The sequence below is a fragment of the Dipodomys spectabilis genome, unplaced genomic scaffold (genome assembly GCF_019054845.1).
Source record: "Dipodomys spectabilis isolate Male_0828 unplaced genomic scaffold, ASM1905484v1 ptg000095l, whole genome shotgun sequence".
Taxonomy (NCBI): domain Eukaryota; kingdom Metazoa; phylum Chordata; class Mammalia; order Rodentia; family Heteromyidae; genus Dipodomys; species Dipodomys spectabilis.
In genome coordinates this window covers 6,217,158-6,234,951 of record NW_024870772.1, presented here as the reverse complement: position 1 = coordinate 6,234,951, position 17,794 = coordinate 6,217,158, and the positions used below count along the sequence as shown (strand labels likewise).

At 36.5% G+C, this 17,794-nt stretch overlaps 1 protein-coding gene, 1 long non-coding RNA gene and 1 pseudogene across 2 annotated transcripts in view; 1 reads left to right on the top strand and 2 right to left on the bottom strand.

Moving 5' to 3' along the window:
- The first annotated feature begins 2,123 nt into the window (after positions 1 to 2,123).
- Positions 2,124 to 12,578, top strand: LOC122112729. The gene is made up of 3 exons (XR_006148253.1): positions 2,124 to 2,193; positions 8,043 to 8,046; positions 12,567 to 12,578. It is a non-coding gene; the product is annotated as an uncharacterized LOC122112729 (long non-coding RNA).
- Positions 2,218 to 10,667, bottom strand: LOC122112728 (annotated as a pseudogene).
- A 1,442-nt stretch (positions 12,579 to 14,020) lies between the features above and the next one.
- Positions 14,021 to 17,794, bottom strand: part of Klhl1 (kelch like family member 1) — a 251,010-nt gene continuing 247,236 nt past the window's right edge. Inside the window, exon 11 of the mRNA XM_042685460.1 lies at positions 14,021 to 14,442. Coding sequence (XP_042541394.1) covers positions 14,383 to 14,442 — 60 coding nt within the window. The 3' untranslated portion in view covers positions 14,021 to 14,382. The remainder of the gene's footprint in view (positions 14,443 to 17,794) is intronic.

Here is a 17,794-nt window from a genome sequence, read left to right as displayed (position 1 = left end):
CAAGGCCAGCATTGGCAGGAAATTCTGTGATACTCTCATCTCCAATAAAAACCACTAGAAAACTGGAAGTGATGCTGTGGCTCAAGAGGTAGAGTGCTCACCTTGAGCTGAAGAGCTGAGGGACAGTGCCCAGGCCCAGAGTTCAAGTCCCACGACAGACAAAAAAAATTGTGATGTTGGCAGACATATATTTTAAAATATATTTTAATGATATTTTAAGATATCAATAACTCAAGTAACTACTGTACCTTTTTATATGTTATTAAATTATACATGAACAAATTAAAATGGTAATTTGTCTCTGTCACAGGGATATCAAGTTCAGTTTTTCATAGGATAACAAAATTAGAAATATGGTAGTATTTTCTTTTTAATTTTATTGTATATGTGATGTACAGAGGGGTTAAAGTTAGGTAAGTAAAGAATAGATTTCCTTTTGAACAGTGTCATTTCTCCCCTCATTCTCTCCCAGTTTTTTTCCCCTCCTGACTTTCCTGCCCATCCCAAAGTTGTATAGTTCATTTCCAACATAGTGTCTCAAGGATTTCATGGCTGAATTGGCTCACCCTTTGTCTCTATCATATTCAGAAAGAAATGTAAAATAGCCTATTATAGGCAATTTTAAGCATTATAGATGATATAGGCCCTTTTTCAATTATTTTTATTAGCCTTATTAGATTCACAAGGGAGTTTTATTATGGCATTCATATATGCATGCCAAGCCCCTTGATCAAACATGTGCATTTATTTTTTTCAATATACCTTGATTAAACTCATCTCTATACTTCTCCCCATTCTCCTATCGCTTTGTACACGAGATTCATTGTTTCATTTTTCACACATATTTGCTCTCCTTTCCCCTCTCATCTGTGACTAATATACCCTTAGCAGTATAAAATTCCTGTAATTCATCACGTGTTTCTCCTTGGTACTGCTTTTGTGTATGTAAAAGTACTTAAATCAGATTGACCCCTTTGTTCGCTATCCCTTTCCCCATCCCCTATTATTCTAATATTCCACAGCTTTCAGTGGATATCTTTTGTGTATTTTCAGTCATAGATGTGGTGTATTTCAGTATATCCTGCCCTCTAACATTCTCTCTCCTCTGTTTCAGGAGTTCAAAAATTATAAATATTTGTGTCCACATGACCATGCACACACACACACACTCACACACACACAATTTGTACATATTAGGTACCATTCACCTCACTCAAATTTCTATTTATCTAAGATTGTTTGCCAAAAACCAAGAATATGATCCTGTAAGGATTTACATATAGAGTTTAAAACCTAAGGTCATATTTTGAAACTTAACAAGCTGATCATCATGATTTTTACTCCCCTCTATTTCTGTATTAATTATAAGTAGTTTGCACAGTCTAAAACTTCTACAGATGAATTAATTTGCCTGTTAATTTTTCTAAACAGCAAAGCAATGTTAAAAATTAAGCTTTTTAAAAAAAAATTGATATCCAGTTTATAAATTGTGTGTATCAGTTAAAGTACTTTACAGGTTATGCCCACCCTTGCATTAAGATCAGTGACAAAAAAACCCAAAACTTTGAATAAATACTGTAAGAGTCATGATCATTATGTTTTCCCTGTCCATCAATTGCTAGCAAAATAACTATAGTAGTTAAACTCTTATTCAATTGAAGTACAAATAACTGGAATAAATTGACCCTCTCTGAAATATTTTTTTTATTGTAAAAATTCCGTACAGAGGGGTTACAATTACATGGACAGTTACTGAGTAAATTTTTTTTGTTATTTCTAGACTTTTTAGTAAGGGAGTTTCCAGAAGGACACTACATATTAATAGCAGCATTTAGGAGAAAAAAGGTTTTGTGGTTATTGGGTCTAAGTAGACACTGATTTGTAGCTGGGACAGATGAATCAGGAACTGTGCATACAGTAGTTAGGAGTATCCAGGTAAAAATGGAAGCTAATGTCTTTTTTTAATTGACAAAAATCAACAGAATTTTGTGGCCACAATGTCCTGCCACAACCACTTCTGACATTCAAACGTGAGCTATAAAAAGTGATTTCTTCTGGTATTTCCACTTTATATACGTAGGTATTTCTACACTGAAATAGTTTTATTCATATTACGACTACATACTCAGTTTTTAGAGACAAACACCTTGGTTCAAATTCATGAACCAGTATAGGCTAGAGATACACAGTCAAGTAAAGATGCCTCATGTTCAATCAAGGATGTGCACACATCATTCAGTTTATTCTCTGAACATCATACTCAAGTACTTTACTAGAGTCACTAGCTCTGGGTTTCCCCCACATGCCTCAATTTGTTTATAGGCTTTAGATTCAAGCTCTCTAAGAGCATTCCAAGTGTATTCAAAAGAACCTACATCCTCAAGATAATGCACACAATATTTTTTAATATCTACGTTTTCTGTTCTCTGGCGCAAGATGTTCTGCACCTGGGTACTGTCAGGCCTGGACCAAATAGCGTGAATGGTAGGGAAGGAGAAGTTCCCCTCTGTTAGGTCCTCACAGAAACTCTTGTTTTCGGTATATTCTTTGGATGATAGATTAGCATAATCATCTCTGATTTGGAAAAAGAGCCCAAGTGTATTAAGCAGTGGCTTTAAATCTTCTTTATAGTCAGAGAACAACTGCGTCAGACCTACTGCTAATCCAAACAGTCTTCCGCAGGACCATAGCTTTATATTCATCTTCAGTGGGACAAGTATAAGTGTCCCTCCAGTAAATATCAAGGCCTTGTCCCTCATGGAGCTCCAAAAGCTGGCGGGTAAAAATCTTCACTGCATCTCGGTGATCCAGGGTTAAAACCTTCTCCAAGCCAAGGAAATACACATAATTGGCAGAATTGATGACAGATGGAATTCCATAGATGCTGTGTGCCACTGGAAAGCCACGTCAGAGCTTGGAGTTGTCTTCGATATCGTCAATGAGTAAACTGGCATTGTGTAACATTTCTGTAACTTCAATGATAATCTGTAATCATAGTTGGAGATCTGTAAATCCCAGTTCAAAGCCAGCCTGTAATTTGTCTTCTGGGACTTTCAGCCAAAGTTTGGATCTTACTTGTTTACCTGGTAATTGAAGCAAGTACTTATAGAGCTCTAGGAGAATTCTCTGGGCTGTTTCTTTCTTTTTTTTTTTTTTTAATTTTATTTTATTTGTGAACATACTGTACAGAGGGGTTACAATTACATGGGCAGGATAATGTGTACATTTCTTTCCAAGCTTTGCAGCCTCCTCCTTTGTTTACCCTTCACCTCCCTTCCCAGCCTCCCCCCTCCCCCCCCAATCCCAATCCTTCTCCTTCCCCCCTTTCCCCCCTCCCCCCCCGTTTCTTGTGTCTTCTCCATTGTTTTTTTAGGTTTCAAAGCTGACCTCCCTGGCCTCGGACCTCGGGCTTCCATGCTCACCCCGCTGCCCGCACTGCTCTGAGGCGGGGGCTGAGTAAATTTTTATCAAGCATTGTTGCCTCCTCCTTTGTTTTCCCTTCCTATCCCTTTCCACCCCCCGCCCCCCACCAAAGTTGTAAAGTTCGTTTTTCAACATAACGTCTTGTACATCTCATTGTTGCAATGGGTCCACCTGTATCCCTATTTAAAGGATTTGTTGTTTCCCTTCCCCTCCACAAATTATACCACCATCAAATACAGTGAAAACAGGAGTTGTACTGTTGGGGAGGCACATACAAAACACAAAGAAATCATCTTATAAATATGTTAGAAACAATCGCAAGAAAGAAAAAAAAAGTTTGAGTCCTTATCTTGGGGTTCATTTTGCCTAACATAAATTTATCTGACATTTACTAGTAATTGCAAATAAGGGAAACCATGGGACCTATGTTTCTTTGCGATTGGCTTACTGCACTTAATCCCATCACCTCAGTTAAAATGACTATAATCAAGAACTCTAATAAGAACAGATGCTGGAGGGGATGTGGACAGAAGGGAACCTTATTGCATTGTTGGTGGGAGTGTAAACTTGTTCAACCACTTTGGAAAGCAGTATGGAAGTTCCTCAAGATCCCACTTTTGGACATTCACCCAAATGATCACAAACAAGACCATACTAGCAGCACAACTATGTTTATTGCACCATTATTTACCATAGCTAAGATATGGAACCAACCGAGATGCCTCTCAGTTGATGAATGGAGCAAGAAAATGTGGTATACATACAAAATGGAATTCTATGTGTCCATCAGAAAGAATGACATTGCTCTGTTTGTTAGAAAATGGAAAGCCTCTCTGAAATACCGAATGTATTGTTTAGTTCCTTCATGGGTGAAAAGGTTTGCAAAAAAGTTTCCAATACAAAGTAGTATGGAGGTTCCTCAAAAGATTCCACATAGAGCTCCCCTATGACCCAGCAATCCCACTTTGGGGCATTTACCCACATGTTCACAAACAAGGCGATACTAAAGCTACCAGCACGACTATGTTTATTGCAGCATTATTTACTATAGCTAAGATATGGAACCAACCCAGATGCCCCTCAGTAGATGAATGAATCAAGAAAATGTGGTATATATATACAATGGAATTTTATGCCTCCATCAGAAAGAATGATTTTGCCCCATTTGTTAGGAAATGGAAAGACTTGGAAAAAATTGTATTAAGTGAAGTAAGCCAGGCCCAAAGAAACATAGGTCCCATGGTTTCCCTTATTTGCAATAACTAGTATATGTCTGTGTCAAGCAGAAAAGGTCAAAAAAGTTGATGTTAGGGAAATGAACCCTAAGATATATATTCAAATGTTGTTTTCTTTCATGCCATTGTTTCTAGCATATTTTTAAGATTATTTCTTTGTTGATTTGTATGACCCTCCCCCACGGTATAACCTTGCTTTCACTGTATTTGATGTTGGTATAATTTGGGGAGGGGAAGGGAAAAAACAAATCGTTTAAATACAGGTAGACCCATTGCAACAATGAGACATACAAGTCATATGTCGAAAATGAACTTTACAACTTTGGGGGAGGGTGGGAGGAGAATTGGGTGGGGGGGCAGGGGGAGGATGGGATGGGAAGGGGAACAAAGGAGGAGGCTACAATGCATGATAAGAAATGTACTCATTATGTTGCCCATGTAATTGTAGCCCCTCTGTACAGTATTTTCACAATTAAAAAAAAAGAATAAAAAAAGTTTCTAATACAAATGTTTGTTTAGATTATTTCTAATGTGTGACAAATTCAATTACAGACTTTTCCTTTTTTTACACAAAAATCATAGGAAAATAATGTCATTTCAGTTGTCATTTGCCTTGCTCAATTTCTATTTAAAAAAGATAATTTACCAAAACCCAAAGACATATGGATAATCACATATATATGTATACCTACCAACATACAAATATAAGTTATGTGTGTGTATTGTTCCTATGACTTGCTTCTTCACTGAATAGTGACATATAGGGAGTACATGACCTAAAATAGACAATGAATTTGTGGGAATACTAGTACCTGGTGCCAGTTATGACTAGGTGCAGGAAGTATGCGTGGATGATAAGTATGGAGAAGGCCTGATGCCAGCAGAACACTGCTGCGTTTTGAAATTGCCTTGCGTCTGAGTAAAGACATAGGATTCTGAACAATTGACATTCCACAATAATCTTGTCAAAAGGCGAGGTGAGTGCCTTCATGTTCTTGTCTTACTTCTTCCTGCTATGTTTTACCGTCCCTTTAAAATGCATTCTTTGTTCTATAACCAAAACCACCCCAAGCTCACATGTACTCTGACCCATTAATGGTGAAGAAGAGCTGGGTGCTGGTGGCTCATGCTCTAATCTCAGGAAGCTGAGATCTGAGGATCGCAGTTCGAAGCCAGGTGAAGCTCTTATCTCCAATTAACCACAGGAGTCAGGAAGTGGCGCTGAGGCCTAAACTGGCAGAGCACTAGCCCCAGAAAAAGAGCTCAGGGTCAGTGCCCAGACCCTGAGTTCAAGCCCCAAAACCCCAAAGGGGAAGAAGGACGAGTATCTTCTGTTTAATTAAATCTCTCGTTTAAACATTCCCTGTTCTCATAAACAGTATGGACATATGTCTGGGTATTACTGCAATAACCAGTGGGCCCAGTAATCAGTGGGCCCAACAGTCTGTGTGGCCCCGTGGCCTGGCCTGCTGGAGGGGCGGGGCATAAGAGGCCGGCCTCACCTCTCCACCAATGAGGCCACCAGATAGAGCAGGGCTTTGAGAGGCTGATGTCACCGCCCCACGGGGCGCCGCCGGAGGGGCGCTTGCCATGCCGCCCAGGGGTGCGGGCATGCAGCTGAAGGAGTGGGGAATGCCGCTGAAAGGGGCGTGGCATGCTACTGGAGGGGTGGAGCATCAAGCCCCACGTGGTGAGCTGTCAGGAAGTGATTGGACAGTGGGCAGCTTGGGGGAGGAGCATGAAGGGCAGTTCGAAAACCCATTAGGGAAAAACCATTAGAAGGACCCTTAGGAGAAAACCATCAGTATGGCGTTAGCCAGGAGGAAGGGGAGGGGTAGGAGTGGAGGGGAGATGGCAGGAGGGGAAAGCTTGCCTGAGCAGGGCAGGCTGTGGAGGACAGGGCAAGCCTCGGGAGGACATTGGGGCCTCCTCTGGAGGTCATTGGAGCCTCCTCTGGAGGTCATTGGGGGCCTACTCTGGAGGTCATTGGGGGCCTCCTCTGGAGGTCATTGGGGCCTCCTCGGGAGGTCATTCGGGGCTTCCCTCCAGAGAGGCCCGTGGTGAGGCGCCTCCCGGAGCAGAGCAGGGCAGGCCTGAGGGAGTGGAGAGGCTGCAGAGAGGAGGATGGGAGGAGAGGGAAAGCCTTCCCCTTTGCAGCTTTGCAGCTTTGGAGCTTTGGAGGTCTGAGGTTCGGAGGTTTGCAGACTGACCAACTGGTGGTTTGCAGATCAACTCATAAAGGTCGGGGGTCAGGGCCGCCTGTGGGAGGCTTGGAGGTTTGGTTGTCGAGGCTGCTCTTGGTTCTGGGTATCTAGCCCAGGACAAGGTAGTCTCAACACTCCTTTCTGGAGTAAACAGTGTAAATAAACTTTTGTCCACCTTTCACTGTCTGTGCCTTGATGGATTGTCTGGCTCTCCACAGGTCATAAGTTTATAACTATGGTGTATGAGTAATTCCTTTTATTTTTATTTTAATTAATATTTATTCATTTTATTTATTTGTTTTTGCTAGTCCTGGGGCTTGAACTGAGGGTCTGGGCACTATCCATGACCTTGTTTGTGGTCACCATTAGTGATCTACTACTTGGGTCACGGCTCCACTTCCTGTTTTCTGGTGGTTAATTGGTGATAAAAGTCTCATGGAAATTTTCTGCCCAGGCTGGTTTCCAACTGCCAACCTCAGATCTCAGCCTCCTGAGTAGCTAGGTTTACAAGTATGAACCACAGGTCCTAATTTAACATTATAGTGCCTACTGGACAGAGCAGGTAAGAACTCATTCAGGTCATATGTGGAAGTTTTTCTAAAAGACAAATGGAGGGGTTATACACACAGCATCTTTGCAATAAAATTTTAAAAACATAGTCCATAAAATAAACAGAAAATTACAACAGAAATTTGAAAATAATTTTTGTTTAGAGTGAGTATAACAAAATTGGCATGTGGGTGAGTGTGAGTTGGAGTGATGCATTGTTGAGGCCTATTTTATGAATTGTTGTAGCTGCTTTGTGCATGGTTATGATTTTGGTGAAGTCATGGGTTAACTCTATTTTCTCTGTAATCTTCTAGCTTTATTTTTATTTCATGGCTACAATGTAAAACAAAAGGCACATTTTAATTTTCTTTTTACATTTAGTTTATATTATTTTTTGGTTAGTCATGGGGCTTGAATTCTGGGCTTGGGCACTGTCCCTGAGCTCTTCAGCTAAAGGTTAGTGCTCTGCCACTTGAGTCACAGTGCCACTTCTGGATTTTTCTGTTTATGTGGTGCTGAGGAATCGTACCCAGGGCCTCATGCACGTGAGGCAAGCACTCTACCACTGACCCACCTTCCCAGCCCAATCATGTACATTTTTATACTTTTATATTGTGGCTTTAACTAGAAGCTAAGTGAGCTAAATACCTAACAGTATTGAAATGTAGCTAATCAGGAGGCTGAGATTTGAGGACCGATGTTCAAAGACAACAGGAAAGTCCATAAAACACTTATCTCTAATTAATCATCAGAAAACAGGAAATCTATGGCTGAAAGTGATAAGCGGTAGCTTTCAATGAAAAACCCCAGGGGCAGTGTCTAGCCCCTGAGTTCAAGCGGAGAAGCAATGTCTATGTTCTGAGTTCAAAGGCCAGGACCAACTCAAAAAAAATGCTCTAACTATAATACATTCTCTCTTTAACCTCAGAGCCAATCAGACAAAGTAAAATATGATATTCAATCCAATTACCTATGATTTACCTATGTTCTATCACTTCTAATTAGCTTTTAGTCAGTTTTTCCAGAGACTGTATTCAGGACATAACCATCAATTACAAAACCTTGAAGCTTTTATTTTCTTTTCACTATAAATATTTTCCAATTCCTTACCTACTTCTGTGACTTTGACAAATTCAACTGCTGGAGGCTGATTTCTTTGCTACAGAAAGTTCTGAATAAAAGCTTTTACTAATTCTCATGTGGTTGATTGAAGTAGTTAGTGATCCCTTGGGGAGCAGAATCAACACACACACACACACACACACACACGCACACACACACACACTATTAGTTCGCAAGACCAGAGGTACATAGTTCAACAATGGCTTTCAGCAGACCAGAGAGAGGACCCTGTGGCTGCAGAATTCAAGCAGAAGTAAGTTTAAGAACCCAAGGGAAGCTCCCAGGACTATGGATCTTGTGAATTGTTGTTGAAAACGTGAAATAGCATGACTCTGATGTGCAGAGGTAATGGCAGCTGAAAAGTACAAGTCTTTTCAGGAATAAATGGATTTGAATGTACATGCTAATTTCCTCTGACTTTTTCTGCTTTTCATTTTCTTTCTTTCTTTCTTTTCTCTTTTTTTTTTCTTTTTCTAAGCTATTGGATAAACTTCCCACACTAAGGAAGATACAGCTTCCTCCTTCGTGTTTCCCTGGTAATCATCATCTCTGCAAACACTTTGATGGACGCACCTACAATTTTGCTTCACTAGTCTCTCTCAGGCATCTCTGAGTCCAATCAAGTAGATGATCAATATGAACTATAACAGTGACCATTCTTTAAAAATATACAGTAACAATTAGAACCTGACTAGAAATATCAAATATAAACAAAGATGCACTAGACTACTACTTTAGAAAAGAATACTCTTAATCTGATGTGACTGCATATATATACACACACACACACACACACACACACATATATATATATATACATACATACATATATATATATATATATATATATATATATATTAACTGAAGCTGACTTTGTGCGTCCTATGATTTCAAAGTTTGCTGGGAAATATCATGCTGTTACCTGTCCGATAGAGTTCAGGATTTTGTAAACTGAGCTAACTAAGGAAGTTTATTTTGAGGTAGGTCTAGTGACAAAAAGAAAATAAACTATTCACTCAAATTAACAGATACTACAAAGTGAATCTGATGACAAATTTGCTAATTAATCCCTCCAGAGGATTTTAAAATTTCATTTGAAATGCTTTATTAAAACTTTCAACAAATTAGAAGAGACAGATATAGCAAATCACAACAACTGTGATGTTCATGAAAGTAATTCAGCAAATTCTAGTCATCCTAGTATTTTTTTTTAATCAAGAAAATATGCAATATTTTTATGCAATTATTTTTATCGAAAGGGCTGAAAGAATGAAATAAATTATCTGCATTGGAAAGTACTACTGACATTGGAAAGTAATACTGTCTCCCAGGATCTCAGATTTTGAGTCTTGTTTCCTGTCTTCAAACTCATTTGCATTACATTTTACATTTCAGGTTCCTGAAGGATACAGAAACAACGAAAGAAAATTTAACTTCTTCCTGAAAGAAAGCATCAGTTTGTCTGAATCTTCTTCTGCCTGTATCAAATTTCAATTATTTTAGTTTTCTTCAAGAAATGTATGCTATTTGTCAAATGTATTTCCACTATTTCTCCCTTTTGCATAGTTTATTATCACTAAGCATGGGCACTTGGGTTTCCCTCATCCCTTGCAGGATTCTAGATTGCAGCTGCACCTTTTCTTCAGGAAATGAAACTAGTAAGATATATCATCCAACATCGTTATAAAAAATCAAAAGATCATCAAGGATCAGATCTATCCAGACCCAAATTTATGAATGGACCAACGAATTTCTGGATCATTAAGGAAATCTTGCAAAGTATTTGCAACACAAGTTCCTTATGCAATTGATTACCAACATTATAGTCATTATTACCATCAAGAACCAAAGGCCTTTCAGTTTCAAATATTTTAGAAACTCAGAAAACAAGTGATCGTGATCGATATGAAATTGGGGGGGGGGAGATGGAGATGGGAAGGGATGGAAAGGGGAAACAAAGGAGGAGGCAACAATGCTAGATAAGAAATGTACTCATTACCTTGCCCATGTAATTGTAGCCTCTCTGTACGGTATTTTCACAATAAAAAAAATGGTCTGAAAAAACTGCTGTCCATTTGTTCACTGCAGTTTCTCTGACACATGTGTGGTCAAAAACCACAACCAAAATGCCTGTGAAAATAATTACAGAATTATCTGTAATTTTCTTATATGTAGCTTAAGTTTTGTTTCACTTCATAAAATTCAATACAGTGATAACCTTTGGAACAAAAATACAAATAAACACAAAAATGTTCATCTACACACAAGGGAAGACACACATTTTAGACATTCTTTTTTGAGATGTATATACGTGTGTGTGTGTGTGGTCCAAATACTATCTGAAGGAGCACTAACACCTCAGAATTCAAACACTTTATAGACAGGAGCTCCAGTTCAATATATCATGAAATATTCTTCTTTGGTTAAATTTTCAAAGATTGTAGGATATAAAATTAGGCTTCCGTCATAATTGATAGTAGAAAATTTGGACAATTAGTTCCTTCAGCTTCCCAATTTGCACATAAAATTGCAGGTCCTTATAACCAACTCAATGGAACATTTCAAGCTATCTCACAAAGTAGAGATTAATTTTTAGTAAGTATGTATTTGTTATTATTTTTATGAGGGTTCTAGGGCTTAAACTCAGTGCCTAGTCTCTTTTCTTTCTTATGTGCTCAAACCTGGTGCTCTACCACTTAATCCACAATTCCACTTGCAGTTTTTTTAGTGATTAATTGGAGACAAGGTTCTTTGACAGGTTCTTTTCTGCCAGGGCAGGCCTTGAACCTTGATCCTCAGATCTCTTAGTGCCTGGCTACTAAGACATTATTTTAGTAAAATAATGTTAAAAGATGTAACTTATAAGAAAGAGGAAAAACATTTCCTGCTGGCTGTGCTTTAATGGGAGTTACTTATATAAAGTCATTTTCTATGAGTAGCTTTTCTACTTTCTGAGGTGGGAGAATATTGGGTCATGTCATGTAACAACTTCTCATCTTTAGCTAATGTTTTGAAGTGGATAAAGTAGATGAGGCCCAGGCAAATCACAGGCATCACTTAGGACTTCCTTTTACCAGATATGTATTTCATGATATCTGTTTCAAACCATTCATGAAGAGGTCCCAGGTTTGTTGTCATTCTTTGTTTGTTTTAGCATTTCAAAGGAAAAGGATGCTTTAGGAAGCCTCTCTAATAACACCCAATCTTATAACTTAACATACATAAGTAGGTTTGGAGGGAGGGAAGGTTAGAAGCCTTTTAGTTGTTTGATAGTTTCAACTACTGAGTCTGAAACTTTTATATTTGTGAAAATATTGTATAATTTCTCTTTCATGTATTGAACTTATAAGTGTATCCAGAGGATTAATAGTCACACATATAACTCATTCTATATCCTTAAAACAATGGAGAATAGCTTTTATAATCTACATGGACAGTGCAATAAAACAGAAAATTTATATTCTCACCCCTCATGCATTACTGAAATATAGCTGAACTATGTAAAGCCATTGTGGATAACAAGATTTCAGTTATCCAAAACATGAAAGAATGGCTTATGTATGGGACACAGATATGAGGGTTATTTTGTAGATTGGTACACAATGCTAGTATTATTTGGAACATGCGGTAAATAACAGCTGATTGGACATTTGATTGTAGAAAATGAATGCTTCTCAATTTATAGAAAATGGAATAGAGAAGAAAGGAAAGAAAGGAAAAATATAACTATCACTGCTAATTTGATCATTATTATGTTGTTGAATTTCACTGTTTAATAAAAACACTAAATGTAATCATTGCTTTATCACATTAGTTTCTTTTTTAAGTGTGTATATTATGAATACTGACAGTTAAGGTTAAATATTAACTAATATATTTTGTCCTAGTGAAATGTCTCAGGTAAGCCTAAGCTGATTATTTGAAGTGTTCTTTGTTTTTCCCAAGTGATAAACTGGATATACACAATTTTTATATATAATATAGGAAGACTAGGTTAATAATGACATAGTAAATAAAAATAAACTATTTTTAGAAAATTCCCTCCAAAAAAACCCAAAACTACTTGTGAATGTTTGACAAATGTTCTTGCCAAGTTTAGTTTTGTATGTGGCTACAAAACAATTTTGATTACTTAACCTTCATCTTAACATAGATTAATTTATCCTGTGTTTTTTTTCAAGATGTAGTGAAGTATGACAATACAATATATATTTTATTTTAGGAGAAATTATCTGATGAAGAAATATAGTACCCAGTGTAAAGACAGCAAACATGCATAGAAGTAATAGTTATGTCAAGTAACATTTATAATATATGTATTTTAATATAAAACTAATATACACATATACAAACACATAAATGTGTATGTTTATATGTTGATTGTGTGCAATGTTTAGTCCCTATATAGAAGTGCAATTTTGGGAGATGATAAGAACTTTAGGAGATGGATCCTGGTTGGACAAAATAGAGTATTCAGTTTGTATCTTTGTTCAAGGTCTTTCCTTCCTTTTGTTTCCTGTCTGACATGTGATAAGCACTTTCCTCTCTTCCATGATAATGGTGATCTGCCTCATGTTTACCATAATTGGAAATTCATTTAGTATCAGCATAATATAACATTTAGAAAGAAAATAATGTACACTTTGATGAATATTTCTCTAAATTTAAAAATTGTGTAATAAAATTTCTTTGTCTTTATAATATACTTTTTAATTTTTTAATTTAGATTTAAAAATCCATTGATGAGAAATACACTGATAAAAATCAAACATTCTATCATTTTATTAGTTGTACTTAAGTTTTACATGGTACTTTCAAAGATGTAATGCTTCTAGCTTAGGCTTTAAACAACTACAAACATTGGGTTTAAGTTAATGAACAAATCAGTATAACAAGTTTAGAATGAGTCAGGGAACTCTGAAATCTGCCATCCTTATAATAGCTCTCCAAATTACTCATTAATACTTCAGGAATCCAACTTAGAGCATCCTCAATTTTCTCTCAATATTCTAAGATATTTTAATAACACAATTCTAAAGGACTTGTACATGCAGTGAGTATATATAACATTCAGAATAACTAGCTTCCATGCTCACACTGAAATCAATGTAAGGCAAAGCCCATTATTGAATTGTTTCTTTGGCTCAGTGTGTTCACAATGCAAAGCGGCGTGTTAAGCTTGATGCAAACAATCCTTTGTGTTCTCTAGTTTCCAATTGTGAATATGTTTATGATTAAATTCAACCATCATTTGATGAAATACACAGCTTGTTTAGCAGGAGAGTTTGTTTCTGAATGCAAGATATTAGCATGAATCTGTTTCTCTACATATTCTCATCAGTGAGGAAAATGACAAAGAAGCAGGTTGTTTCAATAAAACATTATTCTGCTTTCTGGTGTTACCATCATCTAATAAACCAATCAGATTGTCTGAGATGAAATATCAAAGCTTCTGCTTTTGACAGTCAGTTGGATATTGTCCCAAACCATAAAACAGTCATGACTGGTCATGAATTTATCCACATGATAAACAATGGCCACCTCTTTCTAATACTCAAGGGAAGCAAAACTTTGGTAACTTCAGTTGTTGTATGATATAATACAGAAAAAATTATCAATAACCATTCCTGAACTATCATGTGGCCAGATGTTCAAGTTCCAGTGTTTCTTTATTTTTTTCTTTCTTATAATTCTGCTTGATACAATACTGCTCTTGACAGCCGCATGTATGTCCACAGAAATCTTTGCTCTTGAAGAGTTTTCATCTCAGAAACTTCTTATTTCTCTCCAAATGATATAAAAATAACCATTGTGGCAAATAAACTCCCTCCAAATAAAATGAAAAGAAGTCAAGGCTGTTTGATGACTACAACACAAGCACCTGCTCTCCCAATATTCAAGGAAGCCATCTGTTGAAGAGAAAAAGACAAATTGAGACAAACTTGTATAATTATATCAAAATATAAAATTACTATTTATAATATTCTTTACATTATCACAATAAATATATTTACATCATGTAATTTCATTCACAAGAATTACAATAAAAATTATTGAAAACCATATTTTCAAAATTAATTGATTTATGTATTAAAAAGTGCTATAACTGTAATCCCCTGTTCATCATAAACAAATAAATTAATAACCAGAAACAAACTGTAAAACCTACAATAATTTAAGAGATCTATAATAATAATAGTAATAATCAAAACAGTAATAAAAATGACAGCACTTTAGTAAAGACAACTAGTTATAGAAAACTTTCCCAAGATGTTATTACTCTGATGTTTGCATAGATTTTTTTTTTGCATTTTTTAAATATTTCAAAATGACAGCTTGGAATTTATTTTTACAGTAATAATTATTGTACTTTCTGCAATCATTTTCAAGTTATTTCCCCAGATAGTATGTTGAACTAAATATATTATTCATTCATTTGAGACATAGAAATGCAAGGAAGTAGCTTCAATGTTTTGTCAGGCATAGAGTATCAATGACTGTAGGGCATAATATTTTTTTTAATTATGGCAATCACTGAAATGAGAAAAGATACTTTAAAAGCACCACACATAAAATGCTTAGATGTATATTAAAATAATTTTAAAGAATTCCCAATGAAAATTTATTCTTTAGAGATAAGCTAAAATTCTAATAACAATTTTTCATATGAAATATTATGAGACATTTTCTTTTTTATTGTGAAAATATTGGACAGAGGGGTTACAATTACATGAGCAAGGTAATGAGTACATTTCTTATCAAGCGTTGTTGCTTCCTCCTTTGTTTCCCATTACCATCCCTTTCCATCTCTCTCCCACCCCAGCTCCTCCCCCACCCCGTGCCAAAGTTGTAAAGTTCGTTTTTTGACAAAAGTTTTGTACATCTCATTGTTGCAATGGATCCACCTGTATTCCTATTTAAACAATTTGTTTTTTCTCTTCCTCTCCCCAAATTATACCAACATCAAATACAGTGAAAACAGGGGTTATACCATGGGGGAGGGACATAAAAAGCAACAAAGAAATCACATAGTACCTTATAAATATGTTAGAAACCATAGCAACCAAGAAAAAAAAACATTTGAGTCCTTATCTTGGGATTCATTTCGCCTAACATGAACTTATCTGATCATTTCTGCTTGTCTCAGACTTATACTAGTTATTGCAAATAATGGAAACCATGGGACCTATGTTTCTTGGGATGCAAAGGTGGTTCAGTATATGCAAATCAAATTAATATAATTCATCACATCAACAAGAACAAGAATAAGAAACACATGGTTATCTCAATAGATGCAGAAAAAGCATTTGACAAGATCCAACACCCCTTTATGATGAAGGTTCTGGAAAAAAAAAAAAAAAAAACTAGGAATCCAGGGAACATTCCTCAATACAATAAGGCTGTATATGACAAACCTACAGCCAGCATTATACTTAATGGTGAAAAACTAAAGCCATTTCCTCTTAACTCAGGAAGGAGATAAGGATGTCCACTCTCTCCACTTCTCTTCAATTTAATATTAGAATGTCTAGCTACAGCGATAAGACAAGATGAAAACATAAAGGGGATCCAAATAGGAAAAGATGATGTAAAACTCTCCCTCTGTACAGATAGTATGATCTTCTATTTCAAGAATCCTATGGACTCCACTCCCAAATTACTCGACCTGATTCAAAACTTTGGCAAAGTAGTAGGTATAAAATTAACCCCTAAAACACAATGGCTTTTCTGTATGCCAACAATGAAAAAAGCATGGCTGAAATCATGAAAGCAACTCCATTTGTAATAGGCCCACAAAAAATAAAATACCTAGGAATTAACTTAATCAAAGTAGTGAAGGACCTCTATGATGAAAACTTTAAAAACCTGAAAAAGGAAATCAAAACAGAACCTCCCATGCTCCTTGATTGGAAGGATCAACATCGTGAAAATGGCAATACTTCTCAAGGCTATCTACAAATTCAATGCAATGCCTATCAATATCCCAACCTCATCTTTCAAGGAAATAGAAGAAGCAATCCAAAAATTCATATGGAACAAGAAAAGACCCTGAATAGCTAAAACGATCCTTAACAGAAAGAACAGGCTAGAAGAATATCAATATCAAATTTCGAACTTTACTACATAGCAATAGTAATCAAAACAGCATGGTACTGGCACAAGAACAGACCAATGGCATAGAATTGAAAACCCAGAAATGAACCCACAGACCTATGTCCACCTAATCTTCAATAAGAGAGTTAAAAATATAGAATGGAAGAAAGACAGCCTCTTCAGTAAATGGTGCTGGCAAAATTGGTTAATATTCACTTGTAGAAAACTAAAGCTAGATCTTTATATATCACCCTGCACCAGAATCAACTCCAAATGGATCGAAGACCTCAGAGTCAAAGCAGACACTCTGATCACATTACAGGAAGGAGTAGGAGAAATGCGAGGTTTCCTTGGCACATACCAACATTTTCTTAATAGAGACCCACAAACACAACAAACCGAAGAAAGATTGGACAAATGGGATTACATGAAATTGCAGAGCTTCTGCATGGCAAAGGACATAGCTAGCAAGATCAATAGAAAGCCCACGGATTGGGAGAAGATCTTCACTAGCCATACAACGGACAAGGGTCTCATATCTAAAATATATCTGGAACTCAAAAAATTAAATGCTCCAACAACAAATCCTCAAAGAAACAACTGCCCAATATATAAATGGGCAAAAACTTAAAAAGAAACTTCTCTGAAGAGGAAAGAAGGATGACCAATAGACACACGCAGAAATGCTCAACCTCCCTAGCTATAAAAGAAATGCAAATCAAAACAACGTTGAGATACCACCTCACACCAGTTAGAATAGCTATAATCAAGAACTCTAATAACAACAGATGGTGGAGGGGATGTGGCCAGAAGGGAACCTTACGGCATTGATGATGGGAGTGTAAACTTGTTCAATCACTTTGGAAAGTAGTATGGAGGTTCCTCAAAAGACTCCATATAAAGCTGCCCTATGACCCAGCAATCCCACTTTTGGGCATTTACCCAAATGATCACAAACAAGACCATACTAAATATGGTTTACTGCAGCATTATTTACCATAGCTAAGATATGGAACCTACCCAGATGCCCCTCAGTAGATGACTGGATGGAGAAAATATGGTATATATATATATATATATATATATATATACATATATATATATATATATATATATATATATATATACACAATGGAATTCTATGCCTCCATCAGAAAGAATGACATT